The sequence below is a fragment of the Balearica regulorum genome, chromosome 3, assembly GCF_011004875.1.
Source record: "Balearica regulorum gibbericeps isolate bBalReg1 chromosome 3, bBalReg1.pri, whole genome shotgun sequence".
In the NCBI taxonomy this organism is placed as follows: domain Eukaryota; kingdom Metazoa; phylum Chordata; class Aves; order Gruiformes; family Gruidae; genus Balearica; species Balearica regulorum.
In genome coordinates this window covers 39,025,430-39,039,679 of record NC_046186.1, presented here as the reverse complement: position 1 = coordinate 39,039,679, position 14,250 = coordinate 39,025,430, and the positions used below count along the sequence as shown (strand labels likewise).

General features: G+C 40.0%; 2 protein-coding genes across 7 annotated transcripts in view; one reads left to right on the top strand and one right to left on the bottom strand.

Moving 5' to 3' along the window:
• The window catches only part of CEP162 (centrosomal protein 162), a 49,301-nt gene extending 44,288 nt beyond the window's left edge, over window positions 1-5,013 (top strand). For 3 of the 4 annotated variants that reach the window (XM_075747620.1, XM_075747619.1, XM_075747621.1), the window contains exon 28: window positions 1,793-5,012. In XM_075747620.1, coding sequence (XP_075603735.1) covers window positions 1,793-2,026 — 234 coding nt within the window. In that variant the 3' untranslated portion in view covers window positions 2,027-5,012. Of the gene's footprint in view, window positions 1-1,792 lie in introns of all 4 variants that reach the window. The other variant, XM_075747622.1, reaches the window with a different exon arrangement.
• A 1,743-nt stretch (window positions 5,014-6,756) lies between these two features.
• Window positions 6,757-14,250, bottom strand: part of MRAP2 (melanocortin 2 receptor accessory protein 2) — a 28,364-nt gene continuing 20,870 nt past the window's right edge. The window contains exons 5-6 of one of the 3 annotated variants that reach the window (XM_075747617.1): window positions 9,951-10,360; window positions 9,604-9,710 (exon numbers count right to left, since the gene is read on the bottom strand). In XM_075747617.1, coding sequence (XP_075603732.1) covers window positions 9,967-10,360 — 394 coding nt within the window. In that variant the 3' untranslated portion in view covers window positions 9,604-9,710; window positions 9,951-9,966. Of the gene's footprint in view, window positions 10,361-14,250 lie in introns of all 3 variants that reach the window. The other 2 variants (XM_075747615.1, XM_075747616.1) reach the window with 2 other exon arrangements.

Genomic DNA, 14,250 nt, shown 5'->3' with positions numbered 1-14,250 from the left:
ATTCATCAACTGAACTGTAATTTTATTTTCTAGTCCTAGAAGTCCCATTCACAAAAGTTGCATTAAAAGTATGGAAACATCTTGCAACAGTTTCCCACATACTGGTTTTAATACCCAAAACAATAACAAAAAAAAGCCTTTATCCTCCACAAACTAAACATTTTGTATTTTGACAGTTGGATCTTGGTGATGCAGCTTCTTGTATCTGACAATTTGTATCATTTGAATGAGGAAAACAATTTTGCATTGCTTTTTTTCATTTTATTTTATGTCATGGCCTCCTTCCTGATTTTTCATGTCTACGGAGTTTCTATCATCTGGAAACAGTTTTCTGGTTCATAGAGATTTTTTTTCTCAATGCTTTCATCACTTAAATATTTGAGCATCTCTTTCGTTAGTTTTTTAACTTAGGTTTTACTTAAATATATGAAGTCAAAGAAGGGTAGTTGGACTGGAAGATCATCAAACCTGTAGTATTTCTTAGTTTGTGTTCTACAGTTTTGAAACCAGATCTCAATACACTTTTATTACAGAACCGTTGGTGGCAGAAGGTTTTATTCTTATTTCTACATCAGATATTTAATTTTCTTCCCAAAAAGAACTGTGTGGAAGACAAGTCACTCTATTAAGACTGAACCGTGCTGCCACTGATGATTTTATTTTATGATTTTTTGTTCACATTCTGTCCTGCTAAAGGCAACTGTTAGTACAGTTACTTTTTTATGCTATTGATTTGCTTTTGTATAATCTGAGAATTTCTTTACCATTTCTTTATGGTAAAGATCACAGCTGCTGCCTGCTCTGTGATCTGTCTCCACTGAATTCATTACCTGACCTATAGCATTTACTAAGATGTTTTGTCACGTATTTAAAAAAAAGAAAGAAATAATACTATGATGTGCAACAATTACTACTAAGTAATTTAATCTTTCCTGGTGCTACAAGCCTTGTTATGTATTAAGCTTTGGATTTTGTTTGTCCTAGTTTTGCACCTTTAATCATCCGCAGTGGGGCACAGAACAGTCCTCCAAATGAACGACAACAAACTGAACAATGTAGAAAGACTAATTGCTGAACAAGGAAATTACAGGTTATCCTTAGTATCAGCCTACAAGTACAATAACTACGGCCCTTAGGTGATAGAGCTTTCCTCAAAGAATCTATTACAATTAATAGTGGTGTGGAGATTTTGATATCTTGTGACACTTCTATTTTGGGTAATTTAATAGGATTATGCCATGGATTCATGTCAAAATTAATTCAAACTTTTATCTGAAGCAGCTTCAGGCTTTTGTGACTACAGGATGTTTTCTGATCATTCATAGAACTTGGAGTTTTTAAAAGTACAGTAGTAGCCCAGAACATGTCATTCAGATTTGGTTTGTTTCTCCTGCAGGGCATTCTATTAATTAACACATTTAAATGGCAATTCAAAAGGTTCATTTTGATTACAGAGGGGTTTATGTTACATGCTCAGCTTTATCTTAAATATTCAAACATTTAATTGCTGCTTTGGAGAGGGTAAGTTCTCTTGAGGCTAATTAGTCAGTAATGGATCCTACCCTTCTGTCATCAGTGCAAATATTTAAAGGAATTTATTGCTATATCAGAAAGATTTTTGTGATGTTCAAACAAATTGTTTCCACTTAACGTGAGCATAGTGCTTTGAGACTAAGCATCAAATCTAATGTAGTGGCATATTTTTGCAAAGGGGCAGCGTCAGCCGAGTATTTGACAGAAGTCACAATGCTGGCCATTTTAGAAGTCACAATGCTGGCCTTCTAATTTGCAGGCAACCCAATTAACACAACATGTTACTGAAGTGCGACAAACCCAAGAGGTTGAGAAGTGGCGAAGACTGGCACAACGGAAAAATCAAGAACTGGAGAAATTTCGAGTGGAATTGGATTCAATATTAGATGTTTTACGTGAACTGCAGAAACAAGGGGTTGTTATTCCTGCACCTAATGGCAGTGGATTCAGCATGATGGATGGCTGTTGGAAGACAGGATTAGGTAGGAGTTGATTAGAGAAGCAGAATTTTAATATTCAGAGTTATATATGGAAAATATTATTGAAAATCATTCATGTAACACTCGTATGTATTATATTCTGATCTTACATGGAGTCATACTTGTCCAAAGGTAGATTTGCACTGAGCAACACCTCAATCATATTGTATGTCTTATATTTCATTAGGAAAAAGTTACATGCAATTTTTAAAAAATTTTAGGAATATTGAGGTTATTCCATAAACTCAATTAGCATTGAGAGATTCCACGTGATGCTTTTTCAGACACTGTAGAACATGCCTGAATATTTTTAATTTTTCTTTATGACTTGTCTTACAGTGATTCCTTTGTGAACGATTTGAGTAATATGCTGTTTGAACTTTTGTATTTTTAGTACGTAGTTATTCTTTTTCATTCGGTAGGGCATGAAAATCCTCTATTTTCCAACATTTTGCTTCTCTCCCTCCAATTCATAAAATGTACCTTCCCTTACCCTTAAGACCCCTTTCAACCTTGTGCATGATTGGAGGGCTGGAGCAGAGCAGACATTCTCTGGTGCTGCTCAAATTCAAACTACCCTCTGTTTACTTTGCAAATATTTCAAACTGTGCTGGTAAGAACGATAGCAGAGTGGCCTAGCTGAATTATTATGGGGCAGATATGAAAAAAAGCCTGTAAAAGACAGTGCGAGAGTAGTTACTGGCATCCCTTTTAAAAGGAAAGGCTGTACCGAGTAAGATGTTTACAAGGGGCTGTTCTGGATCTGCCAGAGAACCATCTTTACAGAATAAAGAAAGAGGCCAATCAAACATGAAGATGATGTACTAAAGCTCAACTGCAGGGATATGTTGGTGGGCAAATTTAGAGTTAAAATAATGAGTAAATTGGAAAAGGAGCCAGGAAATAAACAAAAAAACTATAGTCTTCAGGGGTGACAAAGGAGACTAGTATGCTTAAGCAGGAATAATCTACCACCCAAGTACAGAATGTGGATGATAGAACTTTCTGCTGAAGTGACAGGCATCACAGCAGGTAACAAACAAGATGAATGTTGGAGAGACCGTTGCCTTTTCCCTCGCCGGTTATGCCCTGGTGGAGTTACACACCTAAGTGTAGAGCCTGTAACATACTAGACAGCATAGGAGCAATTCCTACTGCACTGCTAATGTGTAACTCAGTGTGCTGAGCTTTTGGTCCCTTCTTTCAAATGAGATGGACCAGCTGGAGAGAAAAGAACAACCAGCAGTCTAGAAAATGTAGCCCTAGGAAGCACTAGACCCAGAGGGGTGCCCTGCTCCTGAGGAGATAGGGGAGGGAAGATGCAGATGGCCATTAGACTCATCCTATGAAAAACCTGCTGCTAAGAGGAGAGAAAAAGGAGAAGTCAGTCAAGTTACAGTAAAGAAGAAAATTCAAGGTACATAGCTATTTGGCAGCTGTAATGACAGGTTTTTCAAACAATAAAATCAGTAAATCACTAGTTTGAAGGCTCAGCACTGCAACTCCTTAAGAATTTCATAGCACACACACTGAGGTTATAGATCAATCAACTATACTTATTTAGGGCAAAGAGAAGATAAAAGCTAGAATGTATTCTTCAGGTCCCTGTAGTATGGTTGAAGCTAGCATTTCAGTCAAATGTGAAATTCTTCAGATCTGTGTATATGATTTACCGCTGGTCCCTGAAGAAGCACGATATGTAAACACACATTTTTGGCTTATACAAGCATGTGACTGAGCACACATAAAGACAAAGTGGTATAACAAACTATACCGTATAGGCACAGACAGCAACCAGCAGTGCAAGGATTATCCTTTTTTTTCTTTTTTTTTCTTTTTTTGGAGTGTACACACAAAGTGAGAGTATATATGTGTATATATAGAGATATAAAAAAAAAAGATGGTCAGTTGGGAATTAATATAGTAATCTTCGTTGTTTCCTATTCAGATATTTTCAGTATTTTTAGTATGGATGTTTTGTGCCCTAATAATGAAGTATTACTCTGTATTCATAAAACGTGTAAATACAATAATGCTTTGTATATCAGATATGTATAAATATGCTGCATTTTCTTGATTTTTTGGACTGTCTTGCAAATGAAAAGGATAAAAGTGAACAATTTCAACTTACCATTTATTTCCTGTACAATTTGCTGTATGTGTAACACTGTATTAAAGTGTGTGACCTGAAATGAGATTTTTTTTAAAAAAAAAAAAAAATTACAGCATCCCTTGTGCTCCCAGAGAGGCCAGGACCTGGATGTCCTAGGTATGCTAGGGCACTGCCTAGGACAGGGAGGCCTAGGGGAAGCGTTTCTGCTGGCTGGAAAGTCGCTCTCAAACATAGAATTGTTAGGTCATCAAGAGGGGGCTTGCCTTACTGTTCACACCTTTTAAAATTCTTATATTCTGTTCTCAGTAAATGCTGGTATCTCACATAGCTTGAATTTATGTTTCAAATTAAAGTCTCTCTCCGAGTTCGTTTTACTGAGCAGGGACAGTATTATTGACCATTACTCTAAGCCATAATATGGTTTCTACTCTGTTCTCACAGGTATTTATGTAGCAGTACGCTCACAGAAGCGTTGTCTTCAGTGTTTAGGTATTTACTATGAAGTGGGCACTCCACAAGGTAACAGACCATCTCTGCTCACAAAGGGCTGTAGTAATGGTGGTGTTTTTTGGAGATCAGATGTCCAAGGTTTAACTTCTGTGCTAAAGGTTTTTTCCTTGCCTCTCCAGCAGTCTTAACAGTACAGAAAAGGGGAAATACCCTGAAAGGGAGCAAAGGCTGACAAACCAAGTCATTAACTTTTACTGTATTCCACTGCAGATTTCAGTGGGATCTTTCAGAGTAATAGGATTTTTCCTGTATGGTTTTCCTTTTCTTACGCCATGCTATTTCATCATGCATTTCCAGGGGGCATTATAATGAATGGAATAAAAGAATCTTAAACATAATTTCTTTCAATCATTGCCTTATGTTTATCTGGAATTCATTTGTTTACAGCAAAGCAGCTGGAGTATAATAATTTGAATTGTCACGTTTGAAGCTTTTAGGAACTCAAGTGAGCAGCTGGCTGAGTGACTCAGTGACCTAGATTAGAGAAGACATTTGCTTCAAGAGAGGAAAACAGGGTGTGTAGAAGAATATCAGGTCTCACATGGCATTTGTGGCAGAGACATAAGCAGTGTGGTCTACTTCAAGTTTTCTGAAATACTTGTCAAAATTGTTTATGTAACAAATTAAATAGGTTATCATGGATGAAGACTTTATTTGCTAGTGCATAATATATTTTGAAGTCTGCTACTCTATCCAGTATTTAACCTATTCTGGGAAAAAAGAAGGAAACCAGATCTGTATACTAGCACTAGCTGTGCAAATGCAGTTCCACCGGGAAGGGGGGCCCATGTATCAAGTGCTGCCCTGACTCTTTTGAACAGAAAGTCTTCTGCTAACTTTGAATGGTAATGTTTGGCCTTTCATCCAGCTAACTACATACCTCATGTCCAAAATTAAGAAAGCACAGGCCTTCAACTCTTGCTGTTTCTGGGAAACATGTGGTGAAAGGCTCTGGCTCTGTGCTGTCCTTGCTACCTGACAATACCTGAGGCTACCAAGTAAGTTCAGTCCAGCTTTGTAGTATCTCCAGTTGATGTACTTTGCCATCTTTCACTGCCAGGAGGATAGGGCAGGGTAGAAGGGGAAAAGCACACTTGAATTCCTCCTTTGTGAAGGGTTTTGCAGGGTTCTTTTAATCACAGAGTGGCAAAAAACATATTAAAGTATTTAAGATCTACAGCTCAGGTACATAAATACTAAATTGCATGACAGATACACATCACTTCATCTTTTAGCCTCAGAGACTGTACATCACTGCATTTTAGTGAAGAAGCTTGTGATATTTTCCTTTTTTCTATGAGCAGGCATTTTCTGATTTTACACTGCAGGTTTTTTGGTTTTTTTGTGGTTTGTTTTTTTTTAAAAAGTACATAGCTAAAACTTGTTTACACAGAAGAACATTTCACAAATATTCACCTTTGAAAACTGGAATGCATAACTTGACCTAGGAAGTTCTTACAGAATACAATACATATTTATGCAAAGAAACATATGTAGTTATCTTAGGGGAATTCTCCATGAAGTTAAAACTACCACAAGTGCTGCATTTATAGTGAGTTTTGAGAACAGGCTCTGAAACAGCCCAAGCAGTAACAAAACTTGCAGTAACTGGCAGGGCCTAGAGGGTTGTGATAAGCATCGCAGAGTCTAGTTGGAGCCCTGTAGCTAGCAGTGGGTCCCAGGGCTCAGTACTAGGTCCAGTCTTGTTCAACATGTTCATCAGTAACCTGGATGAGGGGACAGAGTGTACCCTCAGCAAATTTGCTGATGATACTAGACTGGGAGGAGTGGCTGACACATGAGAAGGCTGAGCTGTCATTCAGTGAGATCTGGACAGGCTGGGGAGTTGAGTGGAAAGGAACCAAGTAGAATTCAACAAGGGCAAGTGTAGGGTCCTGCACCTAGGGAGGAATAACCCCAGGCGCAGCAGTACAGGTTAGGAGTTGACCTGCTGGGACGCAGCACTGCAGAGAATGACCTGGGAGTCCTGGGGGACAACAAGCTCTCCACAAGCCAGCAATGTGCCTTCATGGCCAAGAAGGCCAATGGTATCCTGGGGTGCATTAAGAAGAGCGTGGCCAGCAGGTCAAGGGAGGTTGTTATCCTCCCCCTCTGCTCTGCCTTGGTAAGGCCACATCTGAAATATTGTGCCCAGTTCTGGGCTCCCCAGTTCAAGACAGGGAACTACTGGAGAGAGTCCAGCAGAGGATGATGAGGGGACTGGAGCATCTCTCTTATGAGGAAAGGCTGAGAGAATTGAGTCTGTTTAGTCTAGAAGAGAGAAGACTGAGAAGAGATCTCTCTCCTCTGGAGATATTCAAAACCCACCTGGACACGATCCTTGCAACCTGCTCTGGGTGATCCTGCTCTAGCAGGGGATTGGACTAGATGATCTCTAGAGGTCCCTTCCAACCCCTACTGTTCTGTGATTCTATGAATTCCATTTTCAAACACCATTAAATTGTGAGTATTCATTTTGAAGGATTACCCTGGTCAAAACACTTTCTATTCACTTCATAGCAAACCAAGTCATACTGGTTTTCTGGGAAAAGCTGAAGTTTTTTAAACATGTTATACAAAGCTGGTTATTATACCAATCCCTTTTTTCCCCTCAGGCAAAACACTGTGTCTATTAGTTCTTAAAAAGGAAAAAGAAAGAATGAACAGCTTTAAAACAACTGCTTTTGAAGACCACAGAAAGTTTCTGTGTTTGCCTTTGCAAATCTGAATCAGACTGCATTGTTGCCACAGTGCTTCCGAAGTCATGTGGGAGCTGTGCCGCGGGGACTGACTGCAAGGCTACTTTGCTGTAAAAAACAGAATGAAGGGCTTTAAAGATAGAAGGGAGGTAAGATGGGAAAAGTAGAACTATCAGGAAAGAACAAAAGCAGGAACCAAATGCTTAAATACCTTTACCGGATTAATACATGCTTCAGAAGGACACTAAGAATACAATTCAAATGCATTGTAAGTGAATTTGGTACTATCCCTTGATCATTTGATTAAATATCTTTCATCTAGGTGTTAAGTGTCACCAGCATCCATACACATTAATACTTTCTCCCGAAAGCTGACTCAAACAACAGCCACAAAGATTTAAGGTGGCAGAAGAAAAGCTCAGGTTAACCCACTGGGAAGATCAAGCTTTTCTTTTTCTAAAACCAGACCTGCATTATTTTGAAACCTAGTTTTAACTGCTTTAAGCTTCATTTCTCAATTGCAGGATTCTACACAGATTTTCCCCTCATTTAAGCAGCCTTTCTGTTTTCAAGCATGGCAAAGGAAAAAAATTGAAAAAGAATGGATCAAACATCACTGAAGGCAGCTTGCTCATCCAGAAATAGGCTATAAAAGCCATAGTGTAAGTCCCAGAGCTTGTTAGCAAGAGCAGTATTAAGCTTCAGTTCAGACAACACTTAGCCATTAGATAGCTAACAGTTGTTTGAGGTGCCTCAGCAGGAAGCAGTTGCCACATTCAGAAGGCAGATTTCCCAAATTTCTTGATTTGCAAAGAGAAAAGGAAAGTCCATAACCACAACTATGAATGCTGTAGCTAAGTACTTACTGTAAAAGGCAACCTTTTCTGCACCTGAAGAATAATACTGGAGACCTACATTGCAACCCATACAGCTATGCTCATTTATAACAGGGTTCACTCCTGTCTTCTCTTGGGAACTATTTTCAACAATAATCTGCTAGTTTTAAACAGTCTAATTTGCTTTAAGTATAATCCTATTACTTTAAACACCAGGAAGTAGTGCAGGAATTACATTTGAAAACAGGAAATGGAAGTATAAGTGGTTTATAATAAGGATACAGGAGATGAAAACAAGGTTTCCCCCACTCCTTGTGTTCTTTAAACACACAACCCATTCGCTGTTTTTTCTGGTTGCCAGGTGAAGGAAGAATGAATTCATCAGCATTTAGGTGTCTGAAGAATGTATCAGCAGGCCATTGCTACATTTTTACTCTGACACAAACATGTATACAGAGCAGGTTAGTTTCAAGAAAACCCAGTTAGGCACAGGATCTAGAATCCACTAGTTTCATTTCAGTTAAGAACTTCCTGCCAAGCACTCTTACTCCAAATCCAGCAAAGGATTTGAACCTGGTTCCTCTGCATCCTGTGTGCTTGCTCTAAAATTTGGTCATTAGTTACCCATCTCTTGAAGAAAGCTGAAACGTAATTTAAGTACTGGCTAAGGTTCAGAAGCTTATTCCTTCTCTAAAAAAAAAATGAACTTAAAGGTTAAAATTACACCTATTCAATTCCTTAACAAACCTTTTCCTGGGAGAACAGCTGTGGTTGCAACACCATCCCAACTGAGTACAAAAAGAAGACAGAGCAAGTGCAGCTCAGCTATGCTTTTGGAGCTGATCCTCTCAACTCAGAGCCTGCTAGTCCTTCACTGGCCTGCTGGTCAAAAAAGGGCCATTTATAGAGCCAAAAAGCATAGGAAGGTTCAGCCTATAAGCAAAGCATAACACCAGCTTAGCATACCACCACCACTTGCATATAGTAACTCTGTTGGCAAAAGAAGAATAGTTTTTATCTGATATCCTGTGATTTACTTACCGAATCCTGCACTTACCAGACTGGATGTTTACATCAGCAATTAAAAAAAAAATCAAATTACTGTTTGTGTGTAGAATACTAATTCCAGGTGATCACTGGGCAGCTGTCAGAGTATCACTCTGAAGTATGGTAATTACAGGCACCAATTTGCTTTTACTCAGCAGCAGGTGGTGGTAGTATTTTGTAAACACTGTAACCAATCCATTTAACATGCAAGGTATTCCCTCTAGAAGCTTTGTAAGTTTGGTTTAACCTGCACCAAATAGCAGTTAGGAATCAGAAGCTAAAGTTCATGCCAAGCAGATATCCATTGTGCTGCTTAGTTTCAGGTGTCCTTTTTGGGAGTGGCAGGAGCTGCAGAACATCCCCAGGGCTGCCTGTTTATTCTTTGCTTCAGTCTTAATTTGAGGTTTACACTTTTCTTGGCTGAGGAGTTTTCATAGACCTCTCAGTGCCAGCCTTCACAGTCCCCACAAATTATTATGGTATCCTTCAGAAGCTGGACATTTAAAGAACAAATCAAAACAAAAAAACAGGAAGCAAAAATAATGCTGAGCAAAAGGTTTAGACCACAGAAGGCATCAGAATAAAGCATCCAGTGTTTTACTTCTTGTCTAAACTTGAGTTGTCAGCACAGCCAGTCTTACATACAATAAAAAGCACAGGTCTGAAATACCTTCTATCAAAATACCAGAAGGCCAAGAAAGGCTTCAAACTGGACAACAACGGGAATGTTTACCTTAAAGTAAGACTTTTCAGTCAAGGATCCGATGGGAAGATTGCATGACCAATTTGCTTTCTAAAATGATTGGTGGCTCTGAGATGAGGAGATCATCCTCACCTAGTGAAGAGTTCTGCTCAGTGTTCACAAAGTTCGGAATGTTAAATTTTGTAAGACAATTCAGGTCCTCCTCAAACATTCCACCGCTCCCAGGAACTTCCTGGAAGTGGATATTACTCTCCAGACCTGGACCTTTCTGACTTTGTTTTGCTTTGTCCAAATGTTCCACTTCATTAATACAGAAATGGAAAAGTGACCGGGATTCTTCAGCCATTTGACGAGAAAAGACCCTCTCCGACTCTAGAGGTCTTCCAAAATCTGCCACAAAGCTATTCATGCGAAGTCTTTTTTCAGAAGGTTCTGCATTTCTAAGGAGGAAAAAAAAAAATGCAATAAACACAAAAGTAGAACTATTTGAGTTCTTAACAGCACATTTGGTTTCAGCAACCATTATGATCAGGAAGAAAGGAAACCCTACAGTTTAACTACAACAGAGTTTAAAAGCCAGCACTACTAATTATTTTTCTGCTGAAGCTATTTTAAATCTTGATTTTTCATGCTAATTTTCCATGGGAGTAAGTTATCAATGCCAGCACTCTTAAATAGCATTTCTAATAATCAATATACTTTAATAATCAGCTCACTGAATGAGCTTAGGAGTACTCTTCAGTATTTCCTCTTGATATCAAGCAGTAACAAGTTTTTAAAAATGGCTTATAGAACACTGAGAAAAATCTTTGATAGAGAAAAATCTTTCCAAGATATAGACAACACTGCTGTCACTAAAGGTATAATTTGAGCTCTTGCTTGTACAGACATCAAACCATCTTTTCCACTGACTTCAGTCAACGATATTCACATTTGCAAATCGGGAGAGCTGGAACTAAAGACTGCTATAAAGGCTGGTGGTCTTAACAATTCAGACACATAGCCCAGGAAGGATATCTTAACATCTTTCTTGGGAGTTTTCTAGAAGTGTTAGCTCAAACCAGCTCCAATCTGCACGGATCTGTGCAGGAGCCATGAACAGCTAGGGGTGAGAAAAGCTCAAGCTAGACAGAATTTTTGCAGGTAGTAACACATTCTTTGTCAGGCTGAATTTATATGCCCTTATCACAACATGCAAGTTATTTGCATCTGAAAGGCAGTAGTATTCAGAGGACGAGTAGTGAAATATCTAAACATTCTCTGAATATAAGTTTTGTTAAGTAAGAATGAATAAATCATACTATTTACATGTGAACATGTAGCAAATTACACTGGAGCCAGACAGTTGGACTCCTAAAGGGGCACACAGCACTTAGAGATTTTCAGAGAAACATAATTTAATTCCCTTGAGCCTGTAGTAAGAGGTAGATGCCTAAATGCTTCTGAAAGCCTCAGATGGCACCTTCAGAAATCTACCCCTAAAACCTTCAAGTTCAGAGAATACCTACCATTAGTCTTTCAGTCATAGTTAATCTTAAAGATCCCTGCTTCTCAAATACTAATTTATTGCCTTTACATGATACGAGAATTCTGTCCTAAAAAAAACCAGTTACACTAGCCTTCAAATCAGTCATCTAGTTTGTCAAAACTGTATTGGCTCATTCTGCATTTTGACGTGAAACATGTAGAAGCATCATCTTTAAACTGATACAAGACAGACCAGTAACTAAGTAATAATCTTCTCTGTACACACCAGGAGGCAAACAGACTGGAATAATACTGTGATAGCCTCCAGAACTGATAACTGACATCTATGTATTTACAGTGCAATAGAAAGCACCACTCCAAATTTAAGTTGCATACATAGTTTTGCAAATCTGTCACCAAGAGTTTCTATGTAGTATTGTGGCACAGACAGCAGAAGTGGCAAATAAGCCACTGAATGTACAGAGGGGCACACAAGACTGACAACAGCAGCCTAATCTAAATGGAAGACTAGAAGATGCAAAGAAATTTTATAATGACCCAGGATGTTGAGGACATACAATAGAATGTGTTCATGAGCAGGGAACACATGATCTAATACAGAGTCATATTTTTGGATTCTAAAATTCACAAACACTATCTTTCTGTATTTTGAGAAGGATTTTTTTTTTTTTAACTAGAGTAGAAAATCACATGGTCTTGCTCATTACAGTATGCAAGTATACCTCAGTGTATATCTTTTCAGAACACTCAAGAAAAGCAGTCTCAGAAATCCCAGTTTCTGGGATACTGTGGAAGCCACCTGGACAATCAAATCCCTTTTGCAATATTTGAGCCAACAGGACCCTCTGAGTTCCAGAAGCTGCCAGTAAGAGAGCAGAAGGTGAATGCCAGACACCTTGAGTATCACACATACTGAAAACCACTCAAACAAGCAGTTGCCAATGAAGTAACCCAAGCTCCCTTTTCTGGGAATCTTCCAGCCTACGAAGCTAGGTTCTGGTGTGGTGGATTCAGTACTGAGCTCTAGACTCTGCCCACTGGACTTGAGCGCACTGTCAGGATACAAACCATTTTGCCCAGTACACCCTTCTAACAGGGACTGACATTGACAATGCTCTATAGCTTAAACACCCTGTCTCTCGACACTCCCTGAAGTGACCTGGGGTACGTGGCAAACCATGGAAAGGAATAAGTAGCCAATCCCTCAAAAGCGCAGGGTTTGGCATCCCAAAGGGAACTTGGGGGGGATCTAAACAGATCCTTAGTACCAATCCAGAAGCACTACCCTGAACCTGAGAAACCTTCCTGGATAAGTTTTCAGATATATACATATATCTGTAGAATAAGTTTTTGTCTTGGTGGATCTGCATTTCTCTGAATGTATTTCATCCCAGAATCCTTAACCAAAACCAAATGATTACTTAAAGATTAAAAAAAAAAAGAAAGAAAGAAAAAAAAATCAGTCATTTCACCTTTATTGCAACTAGCTGAACAGATTGCCTAAACAGAATCCTAGAATGGTTTGGGTTGGAAGGGACCTTAAAGATCTTCTAGTTCCAACCCTCCTGCTATGAGCAGGGACACCCTCCACTAGACCACATTGCCCAAAGCCCCATCCAACCTGGCCTTGAACACTTCCAGGCATGGGGCATCCACAGCTTCTCTGGGCAACCTGTTCCAGTGCCTCAACACCCTCACAGCAAAGAATTTCTTTCTAACATCTAATCTAAATCTACCCTCCTTCAGCCTAAGGCCATTACCCCTTGTCCTATCCTGACATGCCCTTGTAAACAGTCCCTTCCTGTAGGTCCCCTTCAGGTACTGGCAGGCTGCTATAAGGTCTCCCAGAGCCTTCTCTTCTCCAGGCTGAACAACCCCAACTCTCTCAGCCTGTCCTCATAGCAGAGGTGCTCCAGCCCTCGGATCATCTTCATGGCCCTCCTCTGGACTTGCTCCAACAGCTCCATGTCCTTCTTATGTTGGGGGCCCCAGAGCCAGACACAGTACTCCAGGTGGGGTCTCACAAGAGCAGAGGGGCAGAATCAGGTCCCTTGACCTGCTGGTCACACCTCTTTTGATGCAGCCCAGGACACGGTTGGCTTTCTGGGCTGCAAGCACACACTGCTGGCTCATGTTGAGCTTCTCATCAATCAATACCCCCAAGTCCTTCTCCTCAGGGCTGCTTTCAATCCATTCCTCGCCCAGCCTATAGTCGTGCTTGGGATTGTGCCTTGGCCTTGTGCATTTGGCCTTGTTGGCCTTGTTGAACTTCATGAGGTTCACATGGGCCCACCGCTCAAGCTTGTCAAGGTCCCTCTGGATGGCATCCCTTCCCTCCAGTGTGTCAACCACACCACACAGCTTGGTGTCATCAGCAAACTTGCTGAGGGTGCACTTGATCCTATTGTCCATGTCGCCGACAAAGACGTTGAACAGCGCCGGTCCCAATACTGACGCGAGGAACGCCACTCGTCACTGATCTCCACTTGGACGTTGAGCCGTTGACCACAACTCTTTGAGTGCGACCATCCGGCCAATTCCTTATCCACCGAGTGGTCCATCCATCAAATCCATGTCTCTCCAATTTAGAGACAAGGATGTCATGCAGGACAGTGTCAAATGCTTTGCACAGGTAAATGACATCACTATCTCTTCCCTTATCCACCAACACTGTAACCCCGTCATAGAAGGCCACCAAATTTGTTATGCACAATTTGCCCTTAGTGAAGCCATGTTGGCTGTCACCAATCACCTCCTTATTTTCCATGTACCTGAGCATAGTTCACAGGAGGATCTGCTCCACGGTCTTGCCAGACACAGATGTGAGACTGACCAGTCTGTA